We start from the raw sequence: 17,389 nt of genomic DNA, 5'->3' as shown, positions 1-17,389 counted from the left end.
GTTACTGTAGGGCTGCTCCCATTCGCTGCAGCTGTAACCCGCTCTGTCCACTGCACAATGGCTAAAGCTGTGTAGTTCTGGTGCTGATTTTTGGTGGTACGGGGTGTTGGTCCCTTGCTGTTCAGATATTGATGGCCAATTCTGAGGATAGGCCATCAATCTAAAAATCTTGGAATACCCCTTCAAAAAAAGGTGTCCAGGCATAAACATGTTAATCATATGCCATAGATATTAGATCATACAGAAAAAAAAAGTAAAGCACTCCACTCTATTTCATTGATGTGTATTCACACAAAGTCCATAAAGCAGTGTTTTCAAGCTTGAAAATGGCTTCAGGGAACATCTGAAACATTGCTATGTGGACTTTTGGTGCAAACACCTCACTGAAATTGAGTAAAGTGCTGCTTCCCCTTCCTTTTTTCTGTCTAGACAATTGGGATTCTGAAGTTGGATTCCTAGATCTCACTCAAATTTAGTGGTTTTCTTTTTCAGTCTTTTTTTGTTTTTGCATACCAAATCCTATGTATTACATAAATGTGATGTGAATAGTGGCGTAGCGTGGGTTGCCAGGACCAGGGGCAAGCCAAAAATTGCGCCCCTCCCCCAAGCCTGTGGGCACGCCCCTTTTAACAGATAATGTAGTAGATATCACTTGCAGTCCTACGTAACTCCACAGATAACACAGTGATAACTCTCTGAGTACAGATAATGTAGTAGATGGGTGTGAGCCCCCAGAATTCAGAACACGCACAGTGTGACTTGAAGTCTGGGGCCAGGCTGAGGCAGTGTGGGCCAAATTCTCAATCTCCTCCCCCCAATCCTATAATGAAATACAAAAGGATGGTCCCTCAGGGGAAAGGTGGTGCCGTCGCACCTGACCCCAATACTGCTCGGCAATCTAAACTACATGAAACTAAAAGGGGCAGCAACGTGTTTAAAACTTAACATTTAATGTTATCAGTTAAAATCCCAAGAGCGGGAATATGGACCCCTTACAAACATGCAACACAGACAGACGACAGAGGACCTGGAGTACGTGTAACCTACCAGGTCACCTTTGATCTAGTCCACAGGACCACCCCTAAGGCAGGTTGGAGTGGGTCTGACAGGACAAACCAAAGGTAGGTAAATGTAAGACCACAGATGTGTACTTAAAGTTGCTCGTGGTACACTGTCAGGTCTAGAAACATGCCAGACAGGCAGAAAAAAGGGTTGGTCTTACCGGTAGAGGACAGTCAGGACCAGCACCCAGGGTGCACATACAGAGGTAATCCTTTAACTTGAGAGGGTCTTCAGGTCGAGGGTTAATAAGATGAGAGAGGGCCTCAGGGAAAGAATCTATCCCTGTTAGGCCCTACTTGACCTGTTGTACCCTGAAAAAGCCTCCTAACACGGGGTCCTGGCCCCGCAGGGGGTGGCCCATCGGGAACCTTACTTACCCTAGCCCTGCCAGGAGCAAAGTGTAGAGGCCAAGGGTATAACATAAATTGTTGTGATGGAAATAGAACCCTAAGGTGGTGATATATTCAAGTGTCCCTACGCGTTTCATATATGAATATATCTACAGAGGGATAGCTGTGATTATAAAAAAAAACATAAATCAGCAGGGGACAAGGGTCTTAAATAGAATACCCCCACTCCTGAAACAGCTATGTAGCTGAGCGGGGGGAAAGAAGATTGTAATGGCGCAGACTGTGACGAGCGTATGGCTCTATACCACATTGACACCTGTAGAATGGAAACATCAAAATAGAATCCTGTCAGGGCAATGATCTAGCTATGGCACCATACAATAGCATGTCAAAGCAGTTTACTTACAATTTCCTTGGAAGGTGTATGGCCTATTCCCAGGGAACCCGGCAGAGGTAAGAAAGCTTGCTGCCGTCTGGCAGCACGACAGAGCGCGCCAGTGTTATTTAAAGAGAAGGGGAGGGAGAGTACTGGACTACGCAGGCGCATAGTCGGGCACCGCCGTCCATGTGACTAGTGATACGTCACGTGGTGCGGCGCGCTCCGTGAAAGTTCGCGCATGCGTTCCAGCAAGTCAGACAGCCCATACTAAGTGCAGCCTCACCGACGTAGGGGCATTGCGCAACATGTGCCGTCTGTACAGCATAGCACAGTGGGAGGAGCTGGTGACTGAACGAAACAAGCTACTTAATCTACACTCCTGCTAGTGCTAGAGGGAACATTGGGACGGAACCATCCAGCATGGGACGGATATAGGGACATTCTAGGCAGTACAGACCTAAGGATCCAGATAGGGAGAGTGACTTGAAACCGAGACACCAGTACTAGCTGCTGGCAAAGGGTAACATTAGTGGGAGAAAGGGGAAGCCTATAAATGGGAAGGGGAATGAGTAGTAAGACGGAGCATATGATGGTGATAAATTGCCCATCTTCCCACTAAACTTGTCGCCCAATCTAGTGCAACGGGCGGAGGGCACTTCTATACAGATAAGCATGATCACACATCACAGGAAACAACCAAACTGTAGCTGGTCATTCAGACCGTAGGGGTTGGTGGTTTTAAGTTTAAATATCCACCAACATTTCCTCTGGAGGATCCGTTTGTCCCAATTGCCTCCTCGTTCGGGTTTCCTGATTGATTCAATGCCTAAAAATGTAACAGCTGAGGTCCGGCCGCCGTGAGCAGAATGAACGTGTCTCGCCACCGGAGTATCCCTATTATTGCGTATATCGCTGATGTGCTCACCCATAAGTATTCGGAATTCTCTGCAGGTTTTCCCCACATATCGTATTCCGCACTCTCAGGTAAGGAGATAGATAACTTCTGCGGTGCAACAGTTGATGAAATCTCTTATAAAGTGGGTATTGCTCGCAGAGTCCAACACCAGTGATTTACCTTGAGTGACAAATTTAGAGAAGCTACAGCGACCACATTTGAAGCATCCCCTGACCGGTCTGTCCAACCATGCCCGTTTTTTCGGTGGACTGTAATGGCTGTGGACAAATTGATCTCTGAGATTGGTGCCTCTCCTAAAGGTCACTGAGGGGTGAGGACTAACAACATCGGCCAGATCTGGGTCCATCAGGAGGGTATCCCAGTTACGTCCGAGGATTTCTTTCATTTGAGTGGCCGCTGAGTCAAATGTGCCTATAACTCGTAGTATTTTTTGTGCGTGTCTTGGTCCGTGCCCTTTGGTAGGCCTGTCTCAGTGTATTATGTCTCGGCCCGTGCCCTTTGGTAGGCCTGTCTGTGTATTATCGGGGTAGCCACGTTCCCGGAAGCGTCTTCTCAGCTCATTTGCCTGACGTTTAAACTCCCCTTGTTCCGAGCAGTTGCGTTTTAACCTTAGATATTGACCTACGGGGATACCCCATTTTAGCGGGATGGGGTGGCAGCTGTCCCATCTAAGCAGGTAATTCGTTGCCGTCCCTTTCCGGTAGATGGTGGTCTGTAAACCCCCCTTAGTATCCCTGGATATAGATATGTCCAGGAAAGGCAGATCGTTACGCACAATTAAAGAGGTGAACCTAAGGTTAATGGTATTGTGGTTGAGCTCCACCAACTTCTTGAAGTCTACCTCTGACCCGATCCACAGGATGAAAATATCATCTATGTAGCGGGCCCAGAGGACGATATATTTGGCATACCAGCTGGGTGTGTCCCCAAACACGACTGTCTCTTCCCACCAGCCCAGGAGCAAATTCGAATAAGACGGCGCACATGAGCTACCCATAGCGGTGCCCCTAAGCTGGTGGTATATCCGACTGTCAAAAAGAAAGCAATTACTAGACAGCATGAAATTCAAAAGGTCAAGAACCAGCTCCTTATGTGCGGAGAACTGTTGGCCCCTGGCTCTCAAAAAATGTGCCTAGAGACCCTTATCATGGGGGATAGAAGAATATAGAGCCTCAACATCAATTGAAGCCAGGAACCAACTAGGTTCTAGACAGAGGTTCTCCAGTTTGATAAGTAGATTACCAGTGTCTCTCACATACGAGGGCAGGGATTGTAGAAAAGGCCCCAGGACCCGATCAACGTAAATTCCACTGTTATGAGGCAGACTCCCTACCCCTGAGACAGTCGGCAGACCCTTGAGGGGAAATGTGCCCTTATGGACTATGGACTACCTGAAGACCCTCTCAAGATAAAGGATTACCTCTGTATGTGCACCCTGGGTGCTGGTCCTGACTGTCCTCTACCGGTAAGACCAACCCTTTTTTCTGCCTGTCTGGCATGCTTGTAGACCTGACAGTGTACCACGAGCAACTTTAAGTACACATCTGTGGTCTTACATTTACCTACCTTTGGTTTGTTCTGTCAGACCCACTCCAACCTGCCTTAGGGGTGGAACTGTGGACTAGATCAAGGGTGACCTGGTAGGTTACACGTACAGCACCATACCTGTTAGATCCAGAGACGTCTCCTGGGTGTAGACTCTTTCCTCAGCGTCTTCATTCCGCAATAAGACCGCCATGATACCTTCTTTCAGACACTTCTCGTCTCTGCAGAGATTCACAGATTTTTTTTTTATTCCTCACTTTATTATCATCCTCTCCTTCCTGGTGTCTCAACACTGTCATCCTTCTGCCCCCCAATACTGTGCTAGAGCCATACAGATCCCCCATTCCCCATAATATTATCCCCCTGTATATTATAATGACCCCCTCTGTATTATTATTATTTGTATTAATATTAATGGCCCTTCTGTGTTATAATTATTATGATTATGGCTCCCTCTGTATTATTATTAATATTAATGGCCCCCTCTGTAGTATTATTATTATGGACCCCTCTGTATTATTAGTATATATTATGGCCCCCTCTTTGTTATTAGTATAATGTCCCCCTCTTTATTATTAATATAATGGTCCCCTCTTTATTACTAATATAATGGTCCCCTCTTTATTATTAATAAAATGGCCCCGTCTTTATTATTAACCCTTTCAACCCCGGGCCAGTTTTCACCTTCCTGTCCAGGCCATTTTTTGCAAATCTGACATGTCACTTTATGTGGTAATAACTTTAAAAAGCTTTTACTTATCCAGGCCGTTCTGAGATAGTTTTTTCGTCACATATTGTACTTCATGACAGTGGTAAAATTGAGTCCAAAAATTTCATTTTTATAAAAAATAAATAAAAAATTACCAAAATTTGGGAAAAATTAGCAAATTAGCAAATTTAAATTTCTCTACTTTTATAATATATAGTAATAACTCCAAAAATAGTTATTACTTCACATTCCCCATATGTCTACTTCAAGTTTGGATCATTTTGTGAATGCCATTTTATTTTTTGGGGATATTAGAAGGCAAATCTTGAAATTTTTCAGAAAATTTCCAAAACCCACTTTTTAAGGACCAGTTCAGGTCTGGAGTCACTTTGTGAGGCTTACATAATAGAAACCACCCAAAATGGATCCCATTTTAGAAACTACACCCCACAAGGTATTCAAAACTGATTTTACAAACTGTGTTAACCCTTTAGGTGTTCCACAAGAATTAATGTAAAATTGAGATCAAATTTCAGAATTTCACTTTTTTGGCAGATTTTCTATTTTAATCATTTTTTTTCCTTTAACAAAGCAAGGGTTAACAGCCAAACAAAACTCAATATTTATTGCCCTGATTCTGTAGTTTACAGAAACACCCCATATGTGGTTGTAAACTGCTGTAAGGGCACACGGCAGGGCGCAGAAGGAAAGGAACGCCATATGGTTTTTGGAAGGCAGATTTCACTGGGATAATTTTAAGCTGCCATGTCACATTTGAAGACCCCCTGATGCACCCCTAGAGCATAAACTCCAAAAAAATGACCCCATTTTGGAAACTACCGGATAAGGTGGCAGTTTTGTTGGTACTATTTTAGGGTACATATGATTTTTGGTTGCTCTATATTGCACTTTTTGTGAGGGAAGGTAACAAAAAATAGCTGTTTTGGCACCATTTTTATTTTTTGTTATTTACAGTGTTCATAAGCCATAGCTTTTTTTTATTTTTTGGGCGATTGTTTCAGGTAGGGTATCATTTTTGCAGGATGAGATGACTGTTTGATTGGCTGTTTGACTTTTTGTGATGTAAGGTGACAAAAAATTGCTTTTTATTTTATATTTTTTACGGTGTTCACTTGAGGTTTTAGGTTATGTGGTATGTTTATAGAGTTAAAAAGAAAGCTTGAACCAGCATTTGTGGGATAGTTGCTCCAGCTTTATTGATGATAATTGATCACATACAGTGGACCTCTCTGTACACTGGTAACCCTTTAGTTAACTAAGGGGTTACCAGTGTGCAGAGGGGTCCACTGTATGTGATCAATTTTCATCAATAAAGCTGGAGTAACTATCCCACAAGTGCTGGATCAAGTTTTATTTTTTACTGCTAACACAAGACCTACCTGGTTGGATCCGTGCACTGGGAATGCGACATACAGGGTGAGCTGGATTTGTTGTTTGTATTTTCATAGAGCAGGTTGTTACGGACGCGGCGATACCGAATATGTCTGCTTTTTTATTAATTTGTTTTACATTTAACACAATAAAAGCAGTTTTGAAACTAAAAACAATCATGTTTTAGTGTCTCCATAGCCTGAAAGCCATAGTTCTTTATTTTTTGGGAAATTGTCCTAAGTAGGGGCTCATTTTTTATGTGATAAGGTGACGGTTAGATTAGTACTATTTGGGGTTTTTGTTCGCTTGGTGTCGCACTTTTAGTGATGTATGGTGACCAAAAAATAGTTTTTTAGCACAGTTTTTATTTTATTTTTTTGATGTTCACCTGAGGGGTTAGGTCATGTGATATTTTTATAGAGCCGGTCAATACGGACGCGGTGATACCTAATATGTTGCTTTTTTTTTTTACTTGAAACTTTTATTTTATGTCCCACTCTGGGACTTAAACTTTTGGGGGTCCGATCCCCTTTACAATGCATCACAATACTTCTGTATTGTGATGCATTGTCTGTAAGTGTATTACTGAATGTAATACCCCCACAGCCTGCTTGCCTGTGAGAACCAGGGGGCTGGATCTCAAAGGCTTAGGCTCATGCACACAAACGTATTTTCTTTCTGTCTCCGTTCCGTTTTTTTTTGTTGCAGACCGTATGCGGAACCATTCACTTCAATGGGTCCGCAAAAAAAACAAAAGTTACTCCGTGTGCATTCCGTTTCCGTATGTCCATATTTCTGTTCCGCAAAAAGATAAAACATGTCCTATTATTGTCCGCATTACGGACAAGGATAGTACTGTTTTATGAAGGGCCAGCTGTTCCGTTGTGCAAAATACAGAATGCACATGGATGTCATCCGTATTTTTTGCGGATCTGTTTTTTGTGTGCATGAGCCCTTACAGGAAGGCAGCCACGATGCCTAAGGAAGGCATCGGGCTGCCTTCCCTGCCATCGGGTCCCCGTCACAGCAGCGTGGGGACCCAATGGAAGCTCTCTCCCTCCCTCCACACATCACACGTGCCGCGGTCAGCGTTGACATCGGCACATCAAGGGTTAATGCGTCGGCATCTGTGTTTTCACAGATGCCGGCGCATATAGCAGGGGTCCGGCTATTAGTGACTTCCGGACCTCGCCGCTGATCGGACGGGTGCTGCGTGGCAAGTCACGTCAATACTATTACTGCGCTGGTTGGGAAGGGGTTAATATAATGGCGCCCTCTTTGTTATCAGTATAATGTCCCCCTCTTAATTATTAATATAATGGCCCCCTCTTTATTATTAATATAATGGCCCCCTCTTTAGTATAATGTCCTTGGTCCCCCTCTCTCTGCTTCTCCCCCACCCCCATAGTGCCCCCAGTACCTCCGCAATTAGGGTAGGGTACATACATAAAAAAAAAAAAACATTTAAAATACTTATCTCTCTCCATCACAGCTTGTGCTCTCCCACGCCGTGTCATTGCTTCTTCTCGTGAGACCCGATGCAGGAGGTCACAGTGAGGTAATCGTGACCTCCTGCATTGCTCTACTGCCTCATAGGCTTCAGGGCTCCCGTGGCCCTCATTGAAATGCTTGCTGCCTGGCGCCCCCTGCAATTTGGCGCCCGGAACAACCCCCCCCCCCCCCCCCCCCCCGCCAGGCACCCCCACGCTACGCCACTGCAAAGCATAATACATGTGTCCAGAGAGCACTGATTAGGTATCATAAATATGCAGTATCAATGCACACAAGCTGCAGCCTCTATCTGTTCAATTGATTACATTTAATTAATTTGAGGTTTCCAATGCAATAAACAAATAAGAAAATAATAAATAAAAAAATTATATTTGTATTTTTTTTCCACAATTTTTCATAAATTCTGTGCTGCATTCATATTTTTCTGTGCATATAACTGGTGTCTGGTGGGGAAATTAGCACCTTCTATATGGTTCCTTAGTTGAACAGTACCTCCAGGTGGGCTCAGTTATGTATTCTGGTCCATATGATACACTTTTTTAAATCCAAAGCATAAAAAAGGTTCAATACAAAAGTGTACAATTTGATTGACAGTAAAGGAATCCTATTGTTTAATTCCTCTAGGACCGCAAAAGTATTTCCATATATCTATCCAAGCTCCCTAGTGGATACTTATGAGTATAGGTAGGTTCCCACCTCCGTTTAACTGATCCAGCAGAGAACAGCCTGCCAAAGTTCACTGCATCAGGTCCAGTCGGATACTGCCGTTCACTGTCAGACCCCATTGATTATAATGGGAACCCGCAGGGGATCCTGATGCTTTCCATCAGAAGTGCTGGTTTTTGGCAAGACAAAAATGTTGCATGCAACATTTTTTTTCCTGTCCAAATGCCAGCATTTCAGCAGAAAGCGAAAATAGCCAAGCCCTGGCTCGGTTATTTCTTGCAGTCCCATAGCGGTATATAGAGAAGTGGTCCTGCTTGCGTAGTGAGCATTTGCTCAGCTATTTAGTGATAAATGGAGAGCATGTGCTCTCCTTCACTTTGGGGGCCCTGTTCTCTAGATAGGAACAGATCTCAGAAGTGGGATCCACATCTATCTGACATTGATAGCATATCCTAGCGATATGCCACCAATGTCCCAGAAGGGGCCATCCCATTTACGGTAAGTGCACCAAGGGAGGGTTAAAGCCACTTTGTGCGCTCTCTCTCCTCCTGCTTCCTCAGCCAGCCCCTCCCTCTTTCTTGATTGACAGGGCTTGCAAGATGACTATGCAGGGAAGTAGCACTTTCAATCTAGAAGGAGAGGGAGGAGCAAGGGTGCACAGTGTGGCTTGAGTCTGACCTTAGTGCACTTACAGTCATGGCACCCCTGAAATGTTTCCATAAAATGAATTATTTCTCCCTGAAAATTATTGCAATTACACATGTTTTGTTATACACATGTTTATTTCCTTTGTGTATATTGGAAGAACACAAAAAACGGAGAAAACAAGCCAAAAATTATATAATTTCACGCAAAACTCCAAAAATGGGCTGGATAAATTTACTGGCACCCTCAACTTAATATTTGGTTGCACACCCTTAGGAAGAAATAACTGAAATCAAACGCTTCCTATAACCATCAAAAATTTTAAGATCTCTCCACAGGCGTTCAATGGGATTTAGATCCGGGCTCATTGCTGGCCACTTCAGAACTCTCCAGCCCTTTGTTCCCATCAATTTCTGGGTGCTTCTTGAAGTATATTTGGGGTCCTGCTTGAAGACCCATGACCTAGGACGCAAACCCAGCTTTCTTACACTGGGCCCTACATTGCAACCCAAAATCCTTTAGTAATCTTCAGATTTCATGATGCCTTACACACAGTCAAGACACCCAGTGCCAGAGGCAGCAGAACAACTCTAAAATATCTTTGTTTCTCCACCATATTTGACTGTACGTACTGTGTTCTTTTCTTTGTAGGCCTCATTCAATTTTTGGTAAACAGTAGAATGATGTGCGTTACCAAAAAGCTCTATCTTGGTCTCCTCTGTCCACAAGACGTTTTCCCAGAAATATTTTGGCTTACTCACGTACATTTTGGCAAACTGTAGTCTACCTTTTTTTGTCCTCCTGGGTCTCCAGCCATAACATTTAATTTCATTCAATAAGCCTTTTTTTCCTCAGTTTTTTATTTTTGCGTTGTTCAAATACACACAAAGGAAATACACATGTGTATAACAAAACATGTGTTACTGCAACGATTTTGCTTTTTCTCCAGCATGAAACAACGCTAAGTTAAAGGTATCATTACATTCTGCTAAGTTCACCCTCAGGATAGGTCATAAGTATCAGATCAGTGAAGGTCCGACACCCAGCACTCCTGCCAATCAAATGTTTGAAGAGACCACAACATGAATTCTTCTGAAGCTCAAATTATCATCTCAAAATAACAAAAAAATGTAAATAAATAAAAAATTATCAAATGATTAATATAGATTTGACAAAAGTGAGAAATAACTGCTGGACGCTGGAAATGATTTTCTGTTTAGAGGGCAGGATACGGTACAGTACACGTAATGTGCCAGAACAAGAAAATGGAGTCGCACTCCCCTGGTGTCCATAGAGGCATAGAGCAGCACAGAAGATATACAGTAGTACCATAGTCTGCCATATGGAGGCACTACTAGATAGCCAGTTAGCGCATACTTCAGTAATATTGGTGTTTTAATAGTGAAATGACCATGCATCTTCCAACCCCCCCGAGAGAATTTTTTTTTAGCTATCCCATGTATATAGCGACCAGCACTCACTTTTTTGATGATATGAAGAGATGTTTATTCAAGGCACAATAGCATCTTCAGAGGGCCATTCCTTCTTCGCTATATGCTAGTGGAACGCCTTCCCCGGACACGTGCACCACGTGCAAACCGCAGTGCCGACCTATTTTCTTCAATACCCTTATATCCCATGATCTGCCGAACTATTAGATGTTTAGCCGGTCCCACTGAAAATCGGTGTGTTTGGCTAACATATATCAGGGGGGCCACTATATTGCCACCCTTTAACCTACTCTAACTACCAGGATAATGTGATAGCTGATCATTTAACTTCCAGCTTGTGATTGAAAGCGGCCAAGAATACAAAAAATCCATGGGAAACTTTTACATTTCCTTCTGCAGCTCAAGCCAGTTGCTTTTGCTGTCAGGACCAATGTCAGTTACTGTGGAGCTTTGGATGAAGAATGCCCAGTTCAGGGAACCGCTATCAACTTTGAAGCCAAAGATTTTCTACATATCAAAGAGGTGAGTGTAAAAAAGGCATCAGACCACTAGACGATGACGCATTATAGACCACTATTTGTTTCTACTGCTTCCAGTGAGGTGGTGGTAGGGGTGGGTTTACTGTAGACCAGCATACTCTTGTACAAAATATACAATGCCAGTACAGGAACAGTGCCAGTGTGGTTTCTAGAAGGTTCACAGTGAGAACACTAGCCTGTCCCATTTTGTGAGCAATTGTGTTGTCCACCATCTCATATCTGAGATGATGTGACTCCTAGACATTTCCACTTCACAATATCAGAATATCCCCAGTAAGATCCATTATTGTTATTACTGTGTGGTTGTATTCTTGTCTTTATAAACCTCTTAAAGCTGCCATGTGCAATCCTATTAATTTATAAGGGTTCGCCCATATGCTTTTGGTCATGTAGAATATTTGTGAATATTCACATGCCTTCTTGGCACAGTGGGCACATCACTAAACTGACCTCTTTCCAAGTTTACCTTTTCTGTTTTACCTATTTCCCAGAAATACAACAATGACTGGTGGATCGGGAGGCTAGTAAAAGAGGGGGGAGACATCGCCTTCATTCCAAGCCCTCAGAGGCTAGAGGCCATTCGACTAAAACAGGAGCAGAAAGCGAGGTAAGGAGCCATCACATTGCTTATTTATCCCAATAAGACATATAGATAATTGCTAGAGTGATGGTTTTCCTTGTATTCAGGCGATCTGGTAACACTTCTGGTTTGGGAGACATGGTCTCAATAAATCGGCGTTCGCCTCCCCCATCAATAGGTAAGGAGTGTTTGTTTGTTTTTTCATATCATCATGTCATTGTTAATCACTGAACGGTGCTCTCTTATATGAAGTGGCTATACCTCCTAATTCCAAAGGACTGTATTAGTTACTAGGATATTTTAAGGGGTTGTCCTGGCTCCCAGTATTGATGACCTATCCTCAGGTTGTGGACTGACATATGGAACCCCCATTGTTTAACTGTTCCCTGCATGTTCAAGTGAATGGGAGCTGCACTGCAGCAACCTGGCAGGACCACTACACATGGAACAGAGCTGTGCTTCTGGCTTTGTTCAAAGTGGTCGTTCCGGTGGCTGCCGGGAGCAGCTGTTCTTTGGGGGTACCAGGTGTGGAACCATCACCGACTGGATATTGATGACCTATCCTGAGGATAAGTCATCAATATGATGAACCGAGACAACCCCTTTAATAATGTGGAAGTTTTTCAGTTTTGAGATACTAATGGAAGCTGTCAAAAATAACTGCATCCCACATATATTAGAAATAATAAAAAGGTAGTTTGCAAATAAAAGCAGAAACTTAGCAGCTTTTTGTTACTCATATTCTCTCATTTTCCTTTGCACTGGTGATTGCAATGTGGTTTCCATCATGAACTGATGACATAGTGCTAGATCCATCACTTGATGAACACCAGCAGCAACTGAAGGACCCCCTTTAATTTATCCAGGCTGTGACCATGAAAACACTGGCTTTGTAGACCATAGCAAACCAGTCAGATTCAGCTTTCATTTTCTAAGCTGTACTGTGTTAAAGGGGTTCTTTGAGACCTGGAACCCCTTTTCATATGTGAAGGCATGATGCAAGTAATTAAATAAAAATACTCACTTGTCACTGACTCTCCGGTTCCAGCGCCAAACTCCCTTTACCTCCACTTCTGGTCCACTCTGGACCAGAAGTGTGGCATTCTGTCTACATGCTCATCACCACTGCCAGCCAGTTAGTGACCTCAGCAGTGGCAGCAGTCATTGATTGGCAGGCAGCGGTGATGTGCATGTAGACAGCACATCACCCTTCCTATCCATCAGGGACCAGAAACTGAGGACAAGGAAGATCAGTGTTAGAACTGTAGTGCTGCTGACTGGGGAGACTTTGGTGAACCTTGCCTGCCCATATGAAAATGGGTTCCCAGTTTTGGAGAACATCTTTAAATAAAGATGTGGCTTTTGATAGGTTGCTAAGGGTAATATGGCCCTAGGTGTGTGTTTGTTCTCTGTAGCATCCTAGCATATGTCACCTTATTGGGATTTATGTATAAAAACTAGATTAGACTGTAGCAACCAGTCAGATCACAACTTAGAAAAAGGAACACTTGACGCTCATTTGTTGGTTTGTGCCACTAGTTCTGCAGTCTTGTTCTAGATCGTGTGCTGTATTCCCCATTAGACGTGCTCCCTTTGGGGAATACAGCGCTGGGTAGACCATTTCTCCAGATCGGCATGACACTTTCAGATACGTCTTCATTTTTTTTTCGATAGACTTTCAGCGTCGATTGACTCTTTAAGCAGTTATGATATACTTTTCTTTACGAGCAGTTTGGCAGTGTGCCACACACTTGCCGCCTAGTATGACAAAAGGCCTTTTATTCTTTGTCACCCTACTGTACCGAATTAGTCAGTGCTATACATTGTCTCGATGAGGCTCCCTTCCTTCCAATAATATAAGCTGACACAGAGACGTGTCTATCTCTTATTATCTGAGCGCAGACCAGGAAATGTGTCCTTTATTAACTGCAATGCTTCCAGTGACTCTGCTATTGCAAATACAGATCCTCCAAGAGGAAATGAATAAAAGGCAGCAGTGATCATATTTCATTAAAGAATATTTTTCTCCCCTGTTCTATGTAATATACAGTATTTGTATTGATACAAGTTTTAAAATGTCAGCCATCAGAACAATGCCACAACTATTCTGCCTGTGGCTAAAATATCCCATCAGTATGAGATTGTGATCGGGTGGGGCCTCCATGAATCACAAAGCATTGGCGGCAGAGCACATTATTCGCCTCGTTCCCTTCTGCTTGTGTCAAAGTGCCACATTCATCCAAGCATTGTGTCTGGTATTGCAGAAGCAGCCCAGTCACATTCACTTGCATGTGTCTTGTAACAGTACCTGCTGTGGTCGAGACTCTGGTCATGTTTGGTCGCACTGGAGAGCCCAGTCTGAAATGGCTTACAACACAAGGTTTAAAGGGGTTGTTCAGGATTTTACTGTTGATGGCCTATCCTCAGCATAGTGTAGTGGATGGAGCAGCGTAGTGTAGTCGTGGATGGAGCTGGTAGCTGTAGAACTACTCCTATTGAAGTGAATGGAGTTTTGCAGAGCTGTGTAGTTCCGTCACCAGAGCTACCCCAAAGCAGATGATTGGCAGGGGTGCGGGGTGTCGGATCTCCATTGTTCAGATATTAAAGGTTTTTTTCTGCTTTTCCTGTATTGATGACCTCTCCTGATGTCAGATCAGCGGGGGACTGATTGCCGGGTTTGAGCGAGTGCTGCGTTCTCTTCACTGTTGACACTTGAGCAGCGGGCAGTGTAATTACAGCTGCTCCGTCCTATTAACTTGAATGGTGCAGAGTAATTGTAGTCACACTCCGCTCATTCACGTGAATGGACCGGAGGAGCTGTAATTATACCTGCTCTCCTCTGCAATGCTAACGGTGAGCAGGTAAACAGTGAAGAGAACGCAGCGCTCGCATGAGCTGGACCCCTGCTGATCTGATATTGATGACCCATCCTGAGGAAAAGCAGAAAACCCCATTTATCACCTGTCTTGAGGAAAGGCCATCAATAATAAAATCCTGGACAAACCCCCAGACCAGTCCCCTAAATTATTTCAGATCCCAGACCCCTAAATTTATACAGACACCACAATAAGACCCTGTGGTAGTTTGCATTTACTATTCTTTCAACAAAAATATTGTATGGCGTTACTTTTGATCGTCCCCCTTAATAATTTCAGATTGTGAAATTGGAGAGGGTGGTGCCCTCAGGGCACCACCCTCTCCAATTTCATTATCCACCTCCCAGCGGCTGGCAACCCGTTCTAGCGAGGATGGAACGACACTGGCAGCACCGACTGCTTACTAACACCTGTGTACACTAGGGTTGTGCCTACGGTTGCACAACCACCTAAGGTGAGCCTAATCATCTTAAACAGTCTTTTTTCTACCATACATACTTCACTATGAGCGCCTCTCCAGATTGTGTCCCCTTGTTCTTATGTTTTATAGAAAATTACATTAAATTATTTGCAGCTACTTTTACATTTTATTGAAATTTTTCTCATGGTCAATAGTTAGTGTAGCTTTATTCATGAAATCACACACTACATACACAGGTTTTCTTGCTCTAGATTCAGTTGTTCACCATCTGATCTTTTACGTACTCTTTTTACAAACCATACAAAAAAATGAAAAAACAAGCACTTGCATAATCCTAACCCGAGGAATCATGCACATGGCCATGTTACAGAGCTATAATATGGCACCTAGAGAGGGCTACGGGCAAATGCTGCCCATTCTTATACCTCTGATATCATGTAAGTGTATATAGACTTTTTTCTGCTGGATTAAAGTGGATATCATGGCATGGGTGTTGTATACAAAGATATTCTCTCCCAGGTACATTACTCTCTCCATAACATGAGGCTGTACGGAGGCACAATACGAGGACACGCTTCATAGCATGGATTCTGTGCGCTGCCATACATGCCCTGTGCACACGGCCCTGCAATCTTAATATGTTACTGGACAGTTTGCAGAGCCAGGAAACGTGCATCTTCTTGGCAGATCCGAATGGTGTTCTTAGTTCACTTCAAATCAAGTGCACCTATTTTATTAAGACATTACATATACTCTACACGACAACTGTCATTTATTCATAATGCTATGGTTGTCAGTCCAGACATGTAGTAAAAGGTGGGCCTTTCTACGTAACTTTATTTTACCTTTGTAAGTGTGTATTGTGACTAACCTGTTCTCAATATCAATGCTTTTCTCCCCCCTATAAGCCAAACAGAAGCAAAAACAGGTGAGTTTTCTTTATGAAGATAATATGTCACAGTTTGAATTAAGTAATTGAGCTGGAGGTATCCAGATTTAAAGGGCATCTGTCGGCAGATTTGTATCTATGACACTGGCTGACCTGTTACATGTGCGCTTGGCAGCTGAAGGCATCTGTGTTGGTCTCATGGTGATGTTTTAATATATGCAAATGAGCCTCTCGTTACCATTACTCCCAGGGGCTCAGCTCTATCTACAACTGCCGCTACCTCTGCACTTTGATTGACAGGGCCAGGCGTGATGACATTTTCACTGCCTAGTCCTGTCTATCAAAGTGCAGAGGGTGCTGCAGTTGCAGAGAGAGCAGAGCCTCTAGGTGTAATGGCAACGCCCCTGTTGCTCCTAAAGGCTCTTTTGCATGTAATAACACATCATTTTTCTCAGCAATGCAGGCACGTATGATCATGGGACCAACACAGATGCCTTTAGCTGCCAAGCGCACAAGCAATAGGTCAGCCAGTGTCATAGGTACAGATCTGCTGACAGATGCCCTTTAATATCAGTGAAGTTACTATAAAAAAAAAAGAAAATTGACCATTTGTCATGGAGTTATACATGCTTCTAAACTTTCATTTACCTGAATGGTGCTATTCCCCTGATGTCCCCTAGTAAGCCATAACAACAGATCAGTGGTGTCCTGAACCACTTGGGAGTCTATATAGGAAGGATACATACCAGGTAATGACTATGCCCCCGCAGGATACTAATAGTGATGATGAGGCTTGGATATTGTAAAAACAGATACATCCCTCATTTTTATCTGTTGAGCACCAAGATATTTCTGCCATTTTTACAGTTTTATCACTGTTGGAGGGGCTGAGTTGTGTGCACCGTCCAATGACATTATTGTAAGGAGAAGTGATTAATATAAAGTTGTGTAAATTTACTGGCTGAAAAAAAACTGGGGGATCATATATCAAGACCGTTTTTTTCAACACCAGTTCTGATATCCCCAGCGCCACTGGTAAATGCACTTAACCTGTGACAAGGCTTAGGCCTCCTCATAAATCAAAAGATATGTAGACCTTTGGGGGCATTTTTTAATGACAGCATTGTACTCATTATGGGCTAAAAATCATTTTTTAAATTGTTTTTTATTAAAAATATGGAGTCCTTTTCTCTTTACAGAGCTGAGATGCTCTACTAGTAGGATCTGAATTTTCTCTCTCTGCCGTCAGATAGCTAGATGACGGGCTCCTTATCTCTGCTCTTAGACCTTATAAACACTCATCAAAGCTCAATCCTTATGTTACTGATAAGAATGTGGCTTAAATAAGTGTTTATGAGCTCTTAGTAATTTAGAGATAAGGGTTTTTAGATGACCGGCACAAAGTGAGAATGAAAGTAGGATGCACACCACTAGAAAAATAGTGTCACTGTGACAGA

General features: G+C 43.1%; 1 protein-coding gene across 4 annotated transcripts in view; it reads left to right on the top strand.

Moving 5' to 3' along the window:
• CACNB3 (calcium voltage-gated channel auxiliary subunit beta 3) overlaps window positions 1-17,389 on the top strand; it is a 140,726-nt gene that overhangs the window by 87,273 nt on the left and 36,064 nt on the right. For 2 of the 4 annotated variants that reach the window (XM_044285224.1, XM_044285226.1), the window contains exons 3-6: window positions 11,027-11,149; window positions 11,658-11,773; window positions 11,854-11,924; window positions 15,952-15,971. In XM_044285224.1, the coding sequence (XP_044141159.1) occupies window positions 11,027-11,149; window positions 11,658-11,773; window positions 11,854-11,924; window positions 15,952-15,971 (330 nt within the window). Of the gene's footprint in view, window positions 1-11,026; window positions 11,150-11,657; window positions 11,774-11,853; window positions 11,925-14,980; window positions 15,077-15,951; window positions 15,972-17,389 lie in introns of those variants that run through there. The other 2 variants (XM_044285227.1, XM_044285228.1) reach the window with 2 other exon arrangements.

The sequence above is a fragment of the Bufo gargarizans genome, chromosome 3 (assembly GCF_014858855.1).
Source record: "Bufo gargarizans isolate SCDJY-AF-19 chromosome 3, ASM1485885v1, whole genome shotgun sequence".
Taxonomy (NCBI): Eukaryota; Metazoa; Chordata; class Amphibia; order Anura; family Bufonidae; genus Bufo; species Bufo gargarizans.
Note: the sequence above shows the minus strand (reverse complement) of the source record. Positions and strands in the feature narration are given on the sequence as shown.